Here is an 18,797-nt window from a genome sequence, read left to right as displayed (position 1 = left end):
AAATTAGAAGAACAATGCCTAAAGGCTAAAGCAAGCAGAGCAGTAGCTAAAAGCTGATACCAGTAGCTAAAATTAGCATAATATGAGCTAAACTCAGCAAAACAACTAAAAAGTAAAACTAGCAGACCAATAGCTAATGGCAAAAGCAGGCAGAGTTGTGGCTAAAAGCTAAAATTAGCAAAACAATAGCTAAAACTAGCAAAATAGAAGCTAAAAACAGTAGCTAAAAGTTACCACAAGAAGAACAGCAGCTAAAAGCTAAGTATGAAGGCAGTACAAAGAGGTCAAAGTTTTTCAAGGATTTGAAGAGATCTCAGTTCATTTCTGTGGGAAAAATCTATGCATCCATTTTCTTTACCCGCTTTTTCCTTCCCGGGTCGTTGGGGGGGAACAGGTATCCATCTCCAGCTCTCACTGTTCGAGAGGCGGGGGACACCTTGGACAAGTCGAAAGTCCATCATAGGGACACAGAGACAAAGGAGACATCTAGGGACAATTTAATTACCTGTGAACATAGCATGCATGTTTTTGGTCTGTGGGAGGAAACCGGAGTACCTGGCAAAAACGTCACACAGACGGGCTGGGTGGCAAACTTGTGTTCTTCTTGCTGTGAGTCAGCATTAATCACTGCCCCGCCGTGCCGCCCTGAGAAACCCCTAAATACAGTTAAATAATTAAAAAATATAAAAGCTACAAACACCAGGACACTGCAGCTGGGACTTTTGAAGAAGCTGATTGTTTTGATACCTGAAAGTCCAAAAAAAAAACAAACTTACAAGCATTTATTAGAAAAATGCTTAAGTCAATGCACGAGCCCAAACAGGCAGCCTGAAGGCAGGTGAAAATGAGGAAGAAGCAACCCTAACCTTGAGCTGACTACCAAATACAGACGAAGATGATTCATATTCTTCATTAACGCTGTTCTGGTTCTGCTTGGGTAATCAGGTTTGTATTTTCTTTTAAACCTGAGTGGGAACGTTTCAACAAGTGTTATTCATAGTCAGCTGGAAGTTTTACCAACATCCACATATTGTCTTTTCTTTCCCTTCTAACATTATTTGTGCTTTCAAAATAAAGGTTGTCCTACGTATATCCATTTAACTTTGATTATGGAGTTGGGTCATGGTTACTTTTTTCTGTTTGCGTTGATTTACATTTTGAACATGAAGGCTCTGACATCCTTTCCTTATCTGAAAACTCAGTGTAAACGCTCATGTAATGTAAAATCTGGTTTCAATAAAAGCATAATAAGCAACACACAACAATCAGTCTGAAGTTTTTAATTGGGCTTTTGTATTCACAGGATAAATAACAGCACTAGAATGAGGTTAAAAAGAGGCCGAAGTTCATTTTAATCTTAAAATATCCATCAGGAATAAAGCTCTCCACGTGCAAATTTCCTTAAGAATGGTAAAAACTCAATTCTTAGCGGAAAATACAGCAGTAACTCAAAGCAACGTTCAAAAATCTAAAACAAGTACAGTCAAAATACAAAAAAAGGAGATAAAATCTAGTGTAGCTGTAAAATCTGCAGCAACTCGAGCGTAAAAACGTTGTCAATGTCACAGATTTCCTTAAGCACATAATAAAATTCAAGCATTTTAAAGTGACATTCTTCTATTCAGTACAATTAAACTAAAGAGAAATAAATATTTCAGGTAGACCGACCATGGAAGACCCAGGATAAGCTGTTGTAGTTTAAAAATAAAAAATAAAAATTGCGACTACAAGTTTAGCTTGTAGTGAAAGGCTCTTGGGTCGTTACGAGACATTTTAGTAGGAAACTGCTCATTCAGTTAATGACACTGAAGGCTCTGTACACAAAAATGCTGAACATTCTCAAAGTTATAGTTTACATTAAATATTGGGTCACGTGTTCTCAGAACCAGAAGGCGGGCTGTGGTTTCAGCTGTGTCCACGACGCTGTACGAAGCTCAGCTCAGGAGTCTTATGTAAATCTGGAATATGGATTCGGCCCGCTCAGGCCTACAAAAATGGAGAGAGAAAAAGAAAAAAAACAGTAAGTAAAATAGTATATTACTTCAAATAACTTAGTAAGGTAAACATTCAACTAAGAGATGATTGGATCAGAGTAGTTACCAGGACAAAACCTGCTGACCCACAGACCATTTCAGAAACTTTAGGCTGAATCTCATTTCTTCCCTTCTTGTTAAAGGTAGTACCTGTAACTGCTGGAGACCAGTTGGCGACTGAAAGTCATGAGAACACTGATAGAATACGCTCATTTTCCACTGCAGCCTCACTAACCTCTGAGCGTTTGCGACCAAGCAACCAGCGAGCCGTGCGGCCGTGGTTTCAGCGGACAGTTTCTTTACAATGACTGTTTACTGTTGTGTGCACGTTATTTTGTGGCCCATCTCAGTCCGCATTGTTCCCATCCCCCACATTTATGATTTACTCTACTACAGTACAGTTTTGAAATAAAGATACAGATATGTGGACCACTTCATAATTATTTATCTTCATGGTTTTTAGACCTGGACATGTTTTTGTCAGAGGAGAACTCAAATGCAGCTCACTATCACACTGCCAGAGGTTACAACCCACTGATATAGTAGTATACACACAGATACTAGTATACAGTGAGATACTAGTATACAGTGAGATACTAGTATTCAGTGTGATCCTAGTACACAGTGATGCAATAAGATACTTTTATACAGTGACTCACTGAGATACTAGTACACAGTGTGATATTAGTACACAGTGATGCAATGAGATACTTGTATACAGTGACACAGATACTTGTAGACAGTGATGCAGTGAGATACAGGCAACTTTTGTTTTGCTAGGTTTTTTTTTTTTTCAAACATGTTCACAATTCTTGAGTGAAGCTCTACAGTTCACCTTCAGGAACATTGAGACATTTGTTAACTTCCTGGTGAACGCCTTTTGCAATTTGACGCCAACAGTCAGAGCCCAGTGAGACACTTATTTACCAAGCATGAGCACATTTGAATTTTTTAAAACAACTCGGCGAGAATTTTTTTCTTTTAACCACAAAGACTGTATTTCTCAAGTGTAAACAAATTTTATCTCACGATGCACTGATTTATTCCGTCAAACACACACAAACAGGATCACAGAAACACAGCTGCGCGACAAAAACCAGAACACTCACCGTATTTCTCCCTGATTTCCTGATGTCTCTGTTTCATCTCCGCCCTCCTGTAAAGACAAAGTGTCCTCTCGTGACACAAACAATGATATTCCCCAGACTGTCTGACACGTTCAGGAGCCACATGGAGCCACAAACCAGTTTCAGATGATAACACGGTGACGTTTATTCTGCCCCATTATCTTTGTGTTACGCAAGAAAACATACAGATCGTGCCTGACATTAAAACAATAAGAGCAGCTGGTGCAAAACAACCAGAAAAAAACATTTAGGACTTCCTTAAAGCACAAAAACAAGTAAAGTGCTTTAATATCGCTTTAAAGGAGCCATTTTATAACCGTTGAGCTCCTGAAAGAACATATATGCTTAACATATAGATATTGTACAAGTTTGTAGGAAGTATGTCCAAGGATATTAATAATTTATATACTGAACAGTCCCAATAGTTCATGCATGTTAGCTCTCACCTTTCTTCCTGCTTGGCTTTGTTCTTGCTGGCCTGTCTTGCCATCTTGGCCTCAAACCGTTTAGATCTGATGGACAAAAACAAGATCAGCGTTGAAACGAGAAACACCATTTTGAGCCATCCACACCCCCCAGCTGAGGTGGAAAAAAACTGAATGCGGGGGAAGACATAATGGAGCCGAACGACATTAATGGCATTGTTTTGAACTAAATCTGCTGAAATAAATGCTTAACCTTTGCCAAAAAAAGAAGCCGGAGAGCTGAACGTTTGCACTTCGGTGCAATTTCTATTCCCGCAATTGTGTGCGTGTCAAACACACGGCCTGCTGAAAACTCACCCAAAGTTCTCACACTTGCAGCAGCAGAACATGCAGATCACGAGAGCGATGATGATAACCGCGGCGACTACGGATAAGGTGATGATCAAGATCTGGAAGTTCACTGTAGAAATAATGGCAGAGATAAGAACCAGAGCTCCACATCCAAGTTTAAAAAACAAACAAACAAACAAAAAAAAAAACATTATATTTAATATAAATATTAAATCCATCTAAAACAACCCACTGCTAATATTAGGCAGGACTTACAAAACGTGGAAAAATATGCTGAAAAGAAAACATTTCCAGAGTCTTATGAACTCATTTTTAATATTAAATGAACTAGTCATGTCGGTTTGTTCTGTTTTTCTTATTGATAAAGAACTTTTGTCTAAAAACATCTGAAGAAAAGCTTCAGCCACAACTCGTGACTCGCTTTTATACACTCAGATTTTTGTTGCCATGTCAAAACGGCGATAATGTTTTGACCGTGTCTGTCTGTTAGCAAAATATCTCAGGAATCACCGGGCAGATTTTAACAAAACTTTCAGAAAATAATCATTGGAGGTGCATCTTTAACTGATTCAATTTTGGAGTCAGTGGAATTCAAGATGGTCGCCACAGCTAATCAACATCAGCAAACACCAAAATGGCTATAACTCAGTCAGTTTGATAGATATTTAGCTAAATCTTTGTGTGGTCGTAGCTGAGAGTCTTCCCCAACACATACTCTGAGAGCTAACAGATCATGCACGATCTCCCTGTATCGAGGGAGATTATGTCTCATGGAATATTAAAGGATTGACAAAAATGGCTATAATTCAATCTTTATTCGACATAAACTGATATTAGTTTAAAACTTATGCACAAAAGGAAGTGATATGGATTAAATTAACAAACGTAAATGTAATTTTATTGGGTCATAAGCTGTGTGTGTGTGGTTCTTACTCCAGCAGAGCCCCCAGCGAGCGTCATTTAATGGACAGAGTGCATGAGGTGGAAGGATGGTCCTCACCGGATAGGTTACACATGACTTAGTTGGGATGCACCACAGGCACTATAATAAAAAAATAATAAAGAAGGGGGGTGAAAAATGCACAGATTGAGCCTTTTATTGACACAAATAAAAAGTATTCAGGTCAACAAAATGGAAGAGGGAGGCTGGGAGTGGAGTTCAGATCTGTTAACTCCTCAAACCGGTCGGACGGGTTTGAAGGAGAAAGGCGAGCTGGAGCTCCTCCACCCGGGACTCTTTCAGCCCCTCAGAACCAGCAAAAATGTACTCACCGACACATTTTTCAGGCAGTTCTCGCAGCTTGTCCCATTTTTGGACTCACACGCTGTTGGGAAGAACAAAAAAAAACAACAACAACCAATTGGTCACAACAGGGAAAAATGAGGGGGTGACATTATCTGACGTGGTTCATTCAAAGTGCCAAGCATTTCTCACCACACACACACACAAACACATTACACAGGTTAGTTGAAGACTCTAAGAGGAGGACAAGTGAGGCCTGTAGAGTTGCCTTCAGTGTGTTTTTCTTTTAATTATTTTTTTCCCAGAACCACTCCTAATCCTTCAGGGACATTTTTCTATAGAGACAGAGCTGAGTAAACACGGGCTTTGGAGCACTTATTTTCAGCACACAAACAGGAGAAAACAATGGGTTTGGGAAGCCATGTAAACAGGTGTAAACAGTCTTTTTTCTTATTCTTTTTTTTGGGCTGGTTTGTTTGTTGCATTCCTGGTCTTTTTTGTTGAAACAAACCAGAGGATTAAAGTGATACAAGATGAAGTTTTTAAAAGTAACAAGATAAAATTACTCCCCTTTTTGCCTTTGAGTTAATTCAGAAGCAGAAATGAGACAAAGTTCAGACCCCTTTTATTATGTTGCTATAAATCATTTGATAAAGCTTAGAGCGAATCAACTAGTTGTTGTTTGTCTCAGTTTAATAGCTCTCAGTGCTTTACAGGATGTTTTAGGCCAAATAATCCCTCAGTGACGCTGCGTAAAATGAGATTAAACCAGGTTTATTTAGGGTTTAACCCACAAAAACTGGCAGGAAGCTACATAACTTCGCGTGACACGGCAATAACAGGAAAAGTGACTTTTCTTGACATTAATTATCGAGTATTTTCATTCCTACCGTCGTCGGCAAACACTGTCGCCAAGCCGCAGATCAGAAGGAGAGCTGGGAATAAAATCCGCAAATCCATCATCCGGACGCTTCGAAGACGCAGATTGTTCACTTGTAGTTGCTGTTATGTTTCAAAAGGTTTGAGGAACATGAAGTAGGAAGCGCCTCTGTCTGCTCAGGTCGACAGGAGAAACCAGAAAAGCGAAGTTGAGGAGAAGGAAACAAAAAAACGCACACCGTGACGCACGCTCGTGACGCAGCGCAGACAAGAGAGAGGAAGGTGAGCATTCAGGTGAACTTTTATTTCCCCGTACGTGACTGTGGAAAATATTATTTAAGCATTACTAGAATACTGTTGCCTTTAAAAATTAACCTAGCTTTGAAGTGAACTAAAGAAGTGTTGAGAAATGGCGCATTTGGAGCCGTTTTTGGTCAAACGTTAAAAGTAAAGTTGTGCGCAATCTCGCGGGATATCGCGAGATTTTACACAGATTATGTGTTGTGGATGACTCAGCTACTACCACGTCAAATTTTGGCTCTTTTTCTGTAAAGGTGACTTAGAGTAATTTTTGTTGTTGTTAGTAAATGTTAATTATTTGGGACGGCCACCTTGAATTGGATTGATCTCAAAGGTTTACATCCAGTGTTTACGTTCTAAAAGTTTCATTAAAATTCATCAAAAGAGATAATTCGGCAAGAGACACAGACAGAGACACAGGCAAAAACTGTATTCAAAAGAAAACATTTCTGCAGATGAAGCAACTCCTCCCTTCCCCTGCTTTTGTGCAACAAAACCTCACAGATCATATCTTCTGTCTGCTCTGGGTGGCAGAAGGAAGAACAAAGGAGACATTAAACAGCGGACAGTTTCCAATAATTTATTAAAGCATAACTTTGTAAAGCCAGTTACAAATAAAAAAGAACAACACACATATCTCTCTCTTTCTCTTTTTTTTTAACAAGCACAATGGTTTACTGTTAATGAAGATAATAAGCAGAACTTAGGAACGGGCCCCACTTTGGCCGCCTGCGGCTGATAACAGGAGCCCTTTGTGATGAAGTTGACTGGTGATCAGATACTTCAGGCTCTTCATTCACATCAGCTTTTTTTTTTCTTTTTTGCAACCTGATCACCTTTCAGCAGCTACAGGGGGAGTTCTTTAGATCAGTGGAAAATCAGTGACAGAGATGAGCTATAACAGACCCGTCCAGGTTGATCACTATTTATGGCTTTTTATTAACTTCTTTTAGCCAAAGTTTCTAACTGGAACCATTGAGTGAATGCAGAATATCCCAACTCTGTGTGTACGCTGTCAGGGGTGTTGTAATTGAATTGTGGTGTATTTAAAATCCATATATCAAAAAGAAATAATAAATATTACACATTCAGTGAATATTTTAGGCTGAATTTGGTCATTTCGGCCACATATTTGTATTTGAGATCATTATTTTCTGAACAAAACTGTATGGAAAACAGAAAATGGAAAATGTTCTGTGTGTGTATAGATTTGATGAAATACCTGGGATGTGGTGAATCTTTAATTTACAACCCTGGTATTTTTAAAATCAGTGCCAAAGCGCTGTACAATCTGTTGTGCCTAAATAAAGAAGAAAAGTAAATTTTCACCTCACAAATATTTTTAAATATGTGAACTCAAAGCTCTTATTGCCACAGAGAAAACAATAAAAACTCAAAGACAGTTCAGATCTTTTGATGGTTATTCTCTGTGTAAATGCTATGAACAATAAACATCTTACCTGTTGCAGATAGCTCTTTGAATGACTTCAGTTTGTAGAAATACTTTATTTCTGACCAGACTGATGAGCTTACGGCTAATCTGAATAAGGACGAGACCAAAGTGGATTGCTGCCGTCTTAAAAAAGCTCTAATATCTGAAGTTTCTTTACGATTCGTGTTGTTTTATAAACCTTTCCACTCCTGAAATTTTTATATTACATGGATATTTTGGCAGAAGTTACATGATATTCATGCTGGAAGTGCCCCAGGCTACAGCTAGTTGCTGCCGCTGCTATTTGTGCTTCCAGATAACTACAGAATTTAACATAAATAACTGTGTAATGTTAATAAACTAGTGTTTGAGATTAGAGTTGTTTTAAAATGTCAGGGATCCACTTTGGTCTTGGCCCCGCTCAGACTCGCTGTTACCTGAATATTTCAGTCATAATTAACCCTGTTTCTCCAAACTGAGCTATCTGCAACAGGTAAGATATTAACCCCTCTTAGCCTTACTAAAGAACTCCACTTCAAAAGATTCAAACTTTCCCTGTAAATTAGATCAAATGCATATGTTGAGTTGACCGTGTTTTAACATAACAGTGAATGTTTCACTATTACTAAATGTGTTCAGTAAAAACTTTGTTCGCAGCGTGACGTCACATGTGAGCGATGCTGCCATCTTAGCTCGAGTCCACTGTTGCTGGGATTCATCAGCAGAGACGCTTCTCCACTTTTTGGCTCAAAAATCCCCACACATATGCTTCGTTCAGCATCTTCCACTGAGGCTGAAATTATCCCATATATTTTAAATCCAACCAAACAAATATTGCAATACGTACAGTACACTGACTAATAAATAACCCTCCCTTAAAATCCCATGCTTTTCCTTTTACCTCACAATTACAACACCATTCCTTGTAATACATAGTCATATAAATCTTATTTCCAAATATTACACTCAGCAAAACCTCCTCCCTTTTCTTATTTCCATTTTCCAACCATTTGCATTAAACCATCAATACACTCACGCACACAGCAGCAATCCAACATCACATTTAAGGACAGATAAGATACTGAGGGGGCATACAGTAATAATAATAATAATATTCATCTATAAAGTTGTTCATGAACAGGCTGGGAACACTGACAAACTGGAGCTTTTAGGCTGCTTTGCTTCAGTCTCCTGATCTTATTGACAAGAAAAAATAAATTAAAAAGAAAAAAAAAGCATAAGCAGACAAGAATATACAGTATTTTATGGCTCCGGTGAATGCTGGGGTGTGGCTCCAGCAAAACGACAACAATGATCAATTCATCAAACACCGTGAAAGCACGATAGCAGCACATCTCAGTTATAGTCTGTGTGTCATGTTCAGTGAGTCACAGCAACGTCACAGCCGGTGTTTAGTGTCGGCGTCATATTCAGACAAAACGTGGTCACCGTTAGCGCCGCTTGTCACATTTTATTACGTATTATTTATAGGCTTTACAGTGCAGTGACCACCAGAAACTTCAAAAAACTCCTATCATTATGTGCGATACAGTACAAAAATGATACATGTTTAGTTTATATTTGTGTCTATACAGGTTTATGGAGCTTGTGTTTCTATCCAGGCATAAATAGGTAAGGTTTTGGTCGGATGTGGATAATAGTCTCTTAATCTCGCTGAACATGAACATCAAGAGCCTCCAAAAACCCTTAATTCTCTCTCTTTAAGAAAAATTTCTTTGTCTGCGTTTTCTTCTTGTGGCCACAGGGTAGCACTAATGAGTGGACAAGTGAACAATGGGCTGGGTCTTAAAGAAGAATCATTATTGAGTCCTTTTTTTTTTTTTTTTTACTCAGATGTAAGATGAATGACAACACAGAGAGAGGAACAACGACAAAGCAGTTGAAAACAACCGTAGAACCTAACGTCAACAGAAATAAGAAGCCATAGGGACGAAGAGACGTGAAGAGAAAGAGAGAGACTGAAATTACAGGAGGAGTGAGAGAGAAATTTAACTAACAAAGTGTGGCTCATTTCTGTCTGGCAGTGCTCAGGGATAAACCAAGTCCACCTGGGGCAAACCGAGACTACAGGCGGGCCGGGTTGTGCTTGTTATTACTGGGTTTTCTGTGTCCTAAAAGGAACATAGAGAGAAGTATGGCGTGTGCTTGAACATCGTCATGCATTACTACAGCTGAGGGGGGTTTGGATCTGTTTTGAAAGCCCTAAATTACAGGTTGTTTTCTTAACCATGCTCATTTTTAATCCCTGGCCAGTTGAGCCTCTCTGTCCGCTTCTACCCTTTTTGCTTTTGGACTCTTATCTGTTGTTCCTGATTCGACCTGGAGAAATGAGCTTGTTGATGCGACTGCCTTTATGAAAACCAACCAACCACCGCGGCCAGCCAAGGCGTCTGCTGTTGCTGGATGGATGAACCAAGAACCGAGGGGATTTAGCCATCACCTGGCCCAGGAACTAGCCACGCTGCTCACGGACATGATGCTGCAACGTTTCTTCACCATCATGTTGATGTAGGCCTTCATGATCTTGGTGATCTCTCCAACCTGAGGAGTAAAACAGTCCATGTTCACAAAGTTGCTGGCATGTCAGTTAAATCAGATACTTTGAGTTTATGTGTTTTTAAATGGACTATGTGTCACTTCAAAAATTCTGATCTATCGCTTTAACCGAGCTGCTGCGTGTATTCATAAAATGTCAAATCTTGACTTTGATGCCAGAAACACTCAAAAGCAAGCAACCATTACTGGTTCATAGTCCTTAAATCAAATAATCAAGTGACTAACAGTCAAAACATTCAGGTGAAAATGTAAAATCTTTGGTTACAGTCCTAAAAATAAAGAGTAACAGATTAGATCAATGATGGCGTCTCACCTGTGGCGTCTCAAAGAACATCTCCCTCTCATCCACGATGATCTTATAGGTGCAGGGCTGTGACGCTCCGAAGAAGGTGATGTGTTCATACTGGAAGGTCTCCAGTGGTTTGGGTTCGCCCCGTTTATACACAGAAACGTTGTCAGCACTCACGCCCAGCCACAGATCATGAGGGAAACCCCCTTCTTTACACTAGACGGGAACATTTAAAGAAAGGCAGTGGTTACTTTTCAAATGCATCGTTTGAATACGTATTGGTATTTCTTCTGCCAAAATAGTCCTCTCACCTCCACATCGAACAGAGTGGAGCCATACCCAGGCCACTCTTTGATGATGCTCATGTATTTCAGCATGGCCTGGTGCTGTGGCATGCCCTGCAGACGGGTCCACTTCTCCAGGATGCTCGTGCGCGTGGCAGACGTCTCCTCCTTCACCCACATCTCCAGCCTTTGCTCGCCCTCCACCTGAAATCATCCGGTGAGCTTCAGTCAAAGAGGCAGTCCGACAACACTCCAACCAGGAAGTGGGTCAAGCTCTCATTTAGCCAGGAATAATTGACTGAAACTGCAAGTCATTTATATGATTGTCTGTTAGCAAAATATCTCATGAACCACTGAATTTGGTTTTAATGAACCTCTCAGAAAGTAATCACTGGATGGACATCCACAACTGATTATTACAATCCAATTCAAGATGGGTGCCACAGCTAATTAAATTTAGCAAACACAAAACAAATCAGTTTGTTTTATATATATTAAGCTAAAATTTGACATGCTAGTAGCTGAAAGTCCTACACAACACATAATCTGAGCACAGATCCTGTGAGATCTCATGATACCATGTGAGATTATAACAGATTGATAGTACCTAATCTTTTATTATATTATAAATATATTTCATTATCAATTTGTTTGACCATTTACTGCAGCACCAACGGCATGTAAACATTAAGATCTCCATGGGAAATGTTTTGCTTGATCCCCCCCTCCTCCACCACTGACCTTCTGTTTCTTCAGTGAACCCGTTTTGCTTCTCTTCAGCGAGGTGTCCCTGAAGGTGGGGGTCTTTCGTTTCTCAGAGCCCATCCCGACCCCGCCCTGTCCCCCTATTGAGCCGATCGCATCTCCTATTCCTCCGCTTCCTCTGCATCCAGCTCCCGCTGCTGCGCCTACGCCCGGCTTGGTGGACTGCAGGATGCGGTTGCGAAGGCGTCCGATGGGATAGACGCTTCCCAGGCTCCAGCCGGCCCGCCCTGCTCCGTCGCCATGGAGATACTGGAGACGTAAAGCTGCCAGGTGCTGTAAAGTCTCCTCGGAGGCTGGGAAGTGGCCACTTATCAACGACTCATGGGCCTGAGAGACAGAAAAATCATTCAATTTGGTCCATAATTAAAGCACAAAGTTGTGTTTGAAATCTTACCTGTTCAAACATGAATGCAAACTCCACTCCCTCTTTAGGCATGCTCTCAACATCCAAGAAGCAGTACAGCTTGAAGTACAGTTTCCACTCTCCCTCCTCTTCCTCCTCTTCACTTCCTGCCAGTCTGAACACAGAGAGAAAAAAAAACAGATTAATCAAAATGAACATAGCAGACCCTTCACTGTAAAACTGTGGTTGAATTAAAGCAGAATTATGCCCAGAAGAAACAAGTTACCTCTCAAACTTGGCCAGAACGTCTGCTACAATCACCCTGCTCTCAAGAGCTCGATCCGTGAAGCCGTTGTGCTCGAAGAGAGAAAACAGGTTCTTGCTGTCCTCCATGGCCAGACCTCGGATCAGCTTCTCCACAACCTGCAGCAAAGAATATTAACGGGCCAGATTTGTTTTCAACTTGAATCTGCGTGATTAGAGTTGAGCTGACATGACGTAACCGAACATTTCTGAGTTGTGTATCTGCACCCCCAGGATGAAGATGAAGACATGTCTGTGTGTGTGTGTGTGTGTGTGTGGATGCGCACCTCTCCAGCTGTGGTGTGCGAGTTGATGGAGATCTTGCAGGAGCCTCCTCCGTGGCAGTACACGGTGGTGCTCATCTCCTGTCTCAGCAGGAGGGCAGCAATCTCCTCCTGAGACGGAACGAACTCACGAGTCTTGGTCTTCTTCAGGGATTCCCCGATGAAACTTGCATACCGCTCAATCTCGGTGCCGGGATAGCGTTCGCGTATCCTGCAACACAAACATGCGTTGAGCGGGTCTCGTCCGTCAGAGACGTACTGAGTCAAACACGGCAGCTTACGTACCGTTTGAGGTGGAAGCGGAGGTATCTGAGGATGGCTCGGCTGGGTAGGAAAGTGCAGCTCATGCAGGTGAGCAGGTGCCAGTGCGCCCGATTGGCTGGGCTGTTTGGCTGAGGCACATGATTGGTCTGCTTGATCACCTGACAATAAACCTAAAAGAAAAAAAATTGAGAAAACTCAATATTTTGTTGACATTTTAGGAATACCTATAACAACAAAGAGATAGACTGTATATATCCAGACTATGATGATAGACTTTATTTTTGCTTTCTTTTTGATTATTGATATTTTAAAAGTACCTCATCCCTGAGAGGGCGCAGGTCCTGGCAGGTCTGCAGGATGCCCTGAATGATGGGCACCGTGTCTGCCAGCGTCTCCATCTCCTGCAGTGAGTTAAAAACTCTCACCGCCTCATCCTGCAGGCTGGCGTAACCCTGCTGCCTTTGCACTGCATGCAGAAAAATGAACGGGAGAAAAGGTCAGCGAGGACAGAGAAAACAGCGAAGGGAGAAAACGAGGCAGAGGCAGGGTGTTTAGAAAACAAAAGCTGCGTGTCTGAGGAGATCATGCAGAAAAAAACTGCAACACACAGCAAGAGAAACAGCTTTTTTTCTGTGATAATTCAGTGTGAATGCTGAGTGCTAAAAGCTAAGAGAGATAAAACACTAATTAAAAGTAGCAAAACATGAGTTAAAAGCAGAAAAAGTAGCTGAACGGTAGCCACAAATTTAAAGCAGCAAAAGAAGGAAAAACTGGAGCAAATACACTGAAGCAGATTTTTAAAACATTATTTTTAGACGGATTTCACTGTGTATTTATGGGGAAAATACTTGAAAAAGAAAGTTAAACATTTTGAAAAGTGTAAAATCAAAAGTCAAAGCATCCATCTCCTGAATGAGCTGAAAGTTTTGATATATGAGCGGCTAAAATACCACAAAGTATGCAGAAAAAGTTGATAAAAACTCCACAAAAATAAAAAATTAAAAAAATAGGACAACAACGGCGTGAACGCTGATTCAAACTCTTCACTCACAGCTGGTGACCTCTCCATAAGGGAGCGGCAGCAGAGGGGCGTGCAGAGGATGCTGAGTGTATCTAAGGATGGGGTTCCTCCTGTACATCTGCTCCACTATTTCTGGGTTCACGCTGTTCTCCTGAGGGGACACAACAGACCAAAACTCATCCTAAACACACAAATCTGCTGATGCATTTAAACCTGTGCTGTTAATGTGACTTGATTTCACCTTAATGTCTCTGATGAGCTGCAGAGTTGGAGTTTCTATCGGGGTTTTGCTTTCTATGACTCCCAGTATTGCAGCGGTCCATCTCATGGCTTCATTCAGCATCTTGGTGTACAGGCGGTAGGAGTGCTTCCTTCCATACACCGTGATGTTCCAGTAGCCTGTGAAGACAAACAAAAAAAAACAGTATTTATTACAAAAACATGAACTCAAGCATTGAAATCAAACGTAAAATCAGTGTTTGTGATGAATATATGTTAACTCTGTATGTTTCTGCTCACCTGTCTCCCTGTGCACCCGTTCGTCCGGCTGAATGACCGAGCAGAGGGAGTTGAGGACCAGGGTTCCCATCTTGGAGGAGTTTCGCTCTGAGCTCTTGTAGTAATCCAGCGAGTTGTTAGTCAGAACAAACCAGCGTTTCTTCAGCTTCAGGGAGGTGCTCTTAGAGTTCGTCTTCATCTCTTTGTGGAGCCAGCCTGAAGATGATGAGGCGGAAAGTAGAATAAAAACAACGTAAAAGGCTAAAAATGTAGCACATATGAAAATTAGGCCACTGGACGAAGATATATTGTTTCAGACAAACTTTATAATCAAGTTTATTTATCAACATGTAAAAATAACCTAACATTGAATAGTTTCTAATGCTCATAACATAAAACCTTACTAAAAAGGATTGAAATAGATATTAAAAAACAGTCTCCTGAATGCCTCACCCCTGGCGAGGAACTCCTGCCCATCTATCCTGGCGTCTCCTTTGGGTTTCTGCAGCAGGCTGATCCAGTGGTGCATCTCCTCTGGCGTGTCGCTGTTGCAGTGGATCACGCGGTTGGCTGTAATGATGACGAAGGAGTTTGGACTGCAAAACATCCAGTGAAAAACACAGGTCATGTCACTTCCATTCATCAAAGCTTGATTTGCTTCCTTCTTTGTTAAAATGATGCTCCGTCATTTATTCTCCTCAGATTCAGTTTGATTTGTTGTTGTTGTTTTTTTGCAAATATACAAACTGAGGAGACTGGATTTGTTCTTGATGCTCAAGATGGCCACCAAAGCCAATTAATCTTAGAAAAATAGCTATAACTCTGTCAATATGACAGATATTCAGCTAAAACTTGCTCCGGTCGTAGTTTGAAGTCATCACAATAACATAATCTGACTGCTGCATATTGTGCATGGTCTCTGCATAAAGCTGCTGGAGTTAGCCATGTCTGTCTGTTAGCAAAATATCTGATGAACCACGAGACAAGTTTTTACTATTTTTACTTTATCTGAAACTGATTGACTTTTGGCGTTAGTTCAATTCAAGATGGCTGCCGCTGCTGCTCAATCTTAGCAAACTCAGTAATAGCTACAAATCAATAATGTTTAAAAATGTTGTGCTAAAATTTATTGTGATAGCAGCTGGGAGTCCTTCACAACGCATACTCTGAGCGCTAACAGGACACGCTATGTAATTTCTGAATTGTTTTAACATTTTCCTAACTTTTATGCCTCTGCATCTGTTTTCATAAACTCTGGGACTAATCAGTTTCATTCACTGCCTCCTCCCTGTCAGAGAACACCGTCATGCCAAGAAACCCCCTGATAAAGTCTTCTCTGATACTTTTTGAGACACTGAATTTAAAAACAACAACAGTAAAAAGTCCATAGTGAGTGCTCTAACTCACCGATCAGGGTTATCTGATGCGCAAACGGAGTCAATCAATCCCACATCAAGAGTTCCCTAAACAAAAGATGAAGGGGAAGAATAAAAAAAAAAAAACATTTTAAACTTGACATTAATTATTTAGTGCTAATATCATAAGCGGGCATTAAAAATTGTTCAAATGTAAAGAAGAAATAAAGGAACCACTTAAACTCAGGTTGAGTGGTTGATTCATTTAGACTCACAACAGCGTTTTTGGGGTTGGCCTGCTCGTGGGACATCTCCATCAGCTGCTCGGGAGTGCACACTCTCACCTTACTGAGCACATTAAACCACCCACTGCACGGCAAGAAGAACAAAACATTCACAAATTACAGGAGCACGTTTCAGTTTTATCGCATCGTCACAAACACCTCCATCATACCTTGCGTCTTCTGGCGACTCGGCAAAGACCTGGTATGTCCTCTCGTCCGTCACGATGTTCAGAGCGTTCTCCTTTTCGTGATTGTCGACAATCTCCCTGTAAAAACCACAAACAGTGTCTAAGACGGGCGAGCTGTCGTCACAAAACGGTTGAACCGTGTAATGAGGCGGCTCTTTTTTCTGCTCCTGGGGGGTCAGAGGTCGTACTTGGCCGCTTTGATGTCAATGGTTCCCTTCAGCTTCTCCTCGCTGTCGTTGTCGTAGTACATCAGCTTGCTGTCCCTCAGGACAAACCAGCGCATCTTCCAGTTCCTGGGATTTAAAGACAAAAAAAAAGGCCCATAGAAATCATTAGAAATGTGTTGCAGGGTTTGAGTTTGTTTGTCTGCAAACTGAACTCTGCCTCAGGTAGAACAACCTCCGGGAAAGAGTGGAGAGGCCTCCTCCTTTCTTGTAGAGCCATCCCGACTTCAGCGACTCCTGTTTGGACCGGAACCACATGAAGGTCTCGTCTTTCAGCACGCACCAACGCCTCCTCCACGGGATCATCAGACCGGCTGAGGGAACACGGAGGACACATTTTCATACAGGAAAAAAAACTTTGTGATATGAATAATTTAGACTTGAACTCACTGCAGCCGCCTCGTTCTAAATCTACTGACACGTCCGTCAAGCAAACCAGCCGTGATACAGAAAGTTTTTTTTTACTTTAGAGTTTCTGAAATAGACTGTGGGAATCTAAATTACAACCACAGACTGTTGGCAATGAATTATAGTTTGATAAACTGAGTCAGCAGAAATCAATAGGAAGCTGCACAAATTCATAGTTACAACCACAGCCAAGTGGCTGTAGAAAATAGAAAAATGCCTAGAACTGCATAACCTAGTCAGTTATGCAGATATTGAGCTGAAATTTGATGTGGTAGTAGCTGAGAGTCACCCCCAACCCCTGCTACGAGCGCTAACAGATCACATGAGATCTCACAATATAATGTCAGATTATGTATAATGTTACTTTGACAATGTGACCGAAACGGCTACAACTCTATCATTTTTCAACATAAGATGATCTTAGTTCAAAACTCTGGCATGAAAAGTGAAGGGCGATATGTATTCCTTCAAGGAACGCTAGGCTTTTAATTTCTCGCATCATGCTTTGTGCCACAGTCGGTCTGTTTGTTGTGGATTTTGACCGTTTATTTCTTTGCACTTTTAATTGACGAGACCATGAAAACAACTGGTGGACGACTTCCACATTTACGTTTGAGCTCATAAAATGAACATTAGAGCTTTTGAATCGTTTGTCCCAGCTTTTGGCGTTACTGGAAAATCAAAACTGTCGAAGGCGGATGTTGTTCTTCTGGAAGACCATTTTTAAATAAAAAAAAAAAACCTTCCTATACATTTAAATTTGAAGGCCAAAAATCTGCACGTTAGCTACACACCTGCCTATCACTTTGGCCTGTTTATTGTGTTTGCTCCATCATGGTGCGTACAGACATGTGCTGTGTGTGCGCATGTGTGTGTGTGTCTATTATTTAGTTGCCCTTAAAGTGTTGGTTGATGTCTGCCCTAAAAGCTATTGTGAAGGAGTAGATTTATCATCTCCTACAGGCTGCAGACTTTGTGTTAAAAGAGCAATAAACTTGTAAGCAAACAGTTTGCTAAAGCACGTGCCCAGAGATCTTAACACTCAGTAAAATACAGCAATAATAAATACTGAAAACCACATGGCTAACTTTGATAGAGATGTAGTACAAAAACAGACATGGGGACAGGGGCTCGCATATTTTTAGGGTCTTTATGTGTCAAAGTTAGTTTTTTTTTTTTAATTAACTGTTCAAAGCTAAGTGTCTTTGTCTTTGAAAAAGGCCTTAATCTGCAGAAAAAAATGTTAAAAGACGCACTCTAGTGAAAAATCTTTGGTAAAATGTCCACACCTTTCATGTAGAGGTAGCCATGGAAGTACGGTGGAGCGTTTCCATTCAGCAAAGTCACTCTGCCGTTCGTCACCTCTTCATCAGTGTCCATCAGGCCGTCATGTTCATCATCACTGTCTGCATACTGCGACATCACACAAAGATAAGGACATTCACTGATTTGAAAAGAATTTAAATCTGACCCATTCTGAGCTTAATGGAAGAGTGGGTTAAATGTCTGAGGGGTCACTGTGGAGCTGCTCATACATGTCTGCGTGCACGCATGTGAGGATGCGAGTAAGTGTGTGTCCTCACAGAGTCAGAGCTGCCTCTGTAGGACTCCATGCTGGTGTTGGTGCACGTCGACTTCCTCGGATGCTCCTCGTCCGTCACAGCAGCGCTCCCGCGGTTGCTTCCCGACACGGAGCTGTCGTCTCCGGCGGTGACGGAGCCCTCCTCCTCTTCCTGGTCGTAGTCTGACTCTGTGTCGGCCGGCATGCTGTAGATGGGCTCCTCTCCATCCACCAGGCTCTCCACCATGCTCACCTTCCTCTCAGGCTCCAGCTTGCCGTCCTCCTTGATCTCCCCCTCTCCTGGGGGAGGTGGAGGGGGTGGTGGGGGGGGTGGAGGGACGGCAGCACCGGCTCCGGGC

General features: G+C 41.4%; 2 protein-coding genes across 2 annotated transcripts in view; both read right to left on the bottom strand.

Annotated features, from left to right (window-relative positions):
- Nucleotides 1-1,264: 1,264 nt before the first annotated feature.
- Nucleotides 1,265-6,321, bottom strand: pttg1ipa (PTTG1 interacting protein a). The gene is made up of 7 exons (XM_017411192.3): nt 6,070-6,321; nt 5,209-5,261; nt 4,870-4,978; nt 3,943-4,045; nt 3,607-3,672; nt 3,143-3,189; nt 1,265-1,986 (listed from the first exon to the last, which is right to left on the bottom strand). Exons 1-7 carry the CDS (start codon nt 6,140-6,142, stop codon nt 1,949-1,951), a joined length of 489 nt encoding a protein of 162 aa, XP_017266681.1. The 5' UTR covers nt 6,143-6,321; the 3' UTR covers nt 1,265-1,948.
- Nucleotides 6,322-9,580: 3,259 nt separating this feature from the next.
- The window catches only part of myo10l1 (myosin X, like 1), a 39,559-nt gene continuing 30,342 nt past the window's right edge, over nt 9,581-18,797 (bottom strand). Inside the window, exons 24-43 of the mRNA XM_025005653.2 lie at nt 18,461-18,797; nt 18,167-18,290; nt 16,642-16,783; nt 16,434-16,538; nt 16,228-16,323; nt 16,049-16,142; nt 15,826-15,881; nt 14,872-15,014; nt 14,440-14,634; nt 14,162-14,319; nt 13,951-14,071; nt 13,217-13,365; nt 12,921-13,069; nt 12,639-12,846; nt 12,335-12,471; nt 12,100-12,223; nt 11,682-12,032; nt 10,968-11,144; nt 10,681-10,872; nt 9,581-10,352 (exon numbers count right to left, since the gene is read on the bottom strand). The exon at nt 18,461-18,797 is cut by the window's right edge and continues 578 nt beyond it. Coding sequence (XP_024861421.1) covers nt 10,248-10,352; nt 10,681-10,872; nt 10,968-11,144; nt 11,682-12,032; nt 12,100-12,223; nt 12,335-12,471; nt 12,639-12,846; nt 12,921-13,069; nt 13,217-13,365; nt 13,951-14,071; nt 14,162-14,319; nt 14,440-14,634; nt 14,872-15,014; nt 15,826-15,881; nt 16,049-16,142; nt 16,228-16,323; nt 16,434-16,538; nt 16,642-16,783; nt 18,167-18,290; nt 18,461-18,797 — 3,163 coding nt within the window. The 3' untranslated portion in view covers nt 9,581-10,247. The remainder of the gene's footprint in view (nt 10,353-10,680; nt 10,873-10,967; nt 11,145-11,681; nt 12,033-12,099; nt 12,224-12,334; nt 12,472-12,638; nt 12,847-12,920; nt 13,070-13,216; nt 13,366-13,950; nt 14,072-14,161; nt 14,320-14,439; nt 14,635-14,871; nt 15,015-15,825; nt 15,882-16,048; nt 16,143-16,227; nt 16,324-16,433; nt 16,539-16,641; nt 16,784-18,166; nt 18,291-18,460) is intronic.

This window comes from Kryptolebias marmoratus, linkage group LG10, assembly GCF_001649575.2.
Source record: "Kryptolebias marmoratus isolate JLee-2015 linkage group LG10, ASM164957v2, whole genome shotgun sequence".
In the NCBI taxonomy this organism is placed as follows: Eukaryota; Metazoa; Chordata; class Actinopteri; order Cyprinodontiformes; family Rivulidae; genus Kryptolebias; species Kryptolebias marmoratus.
Note: the sequence above shows the minus strand (reverse complement) of the source record. Positions and strands in the feature narration are given on the sequence as shown.

Excerpts from the sequence above, each read along its gene's own strand:
- pttg1ipa (XM_017411192.3), bottom strand. The coding sequence starts at position 6,142 with ATGATGGATTTGCGGATTTTATTCCCAGCTCTCCTTCTGATCTGCGGC. Across the intron at positions 3,673-3,942 it reads TGCAAGTGTGAGAACTTTGG|ATCTAAACGGTTTGAGGCCA; the intron begins GTGAGTTTTCAG and ends TTTGTCCATCAG. Across the intron at positions 3,190-3,606 it reads AAAGCCAAGCAGGAAGAAAG|GAGGGCGGAGATGAAACAGA; the intron begins GTGAGAGCTAAC and ends TTGTCTTTACAG.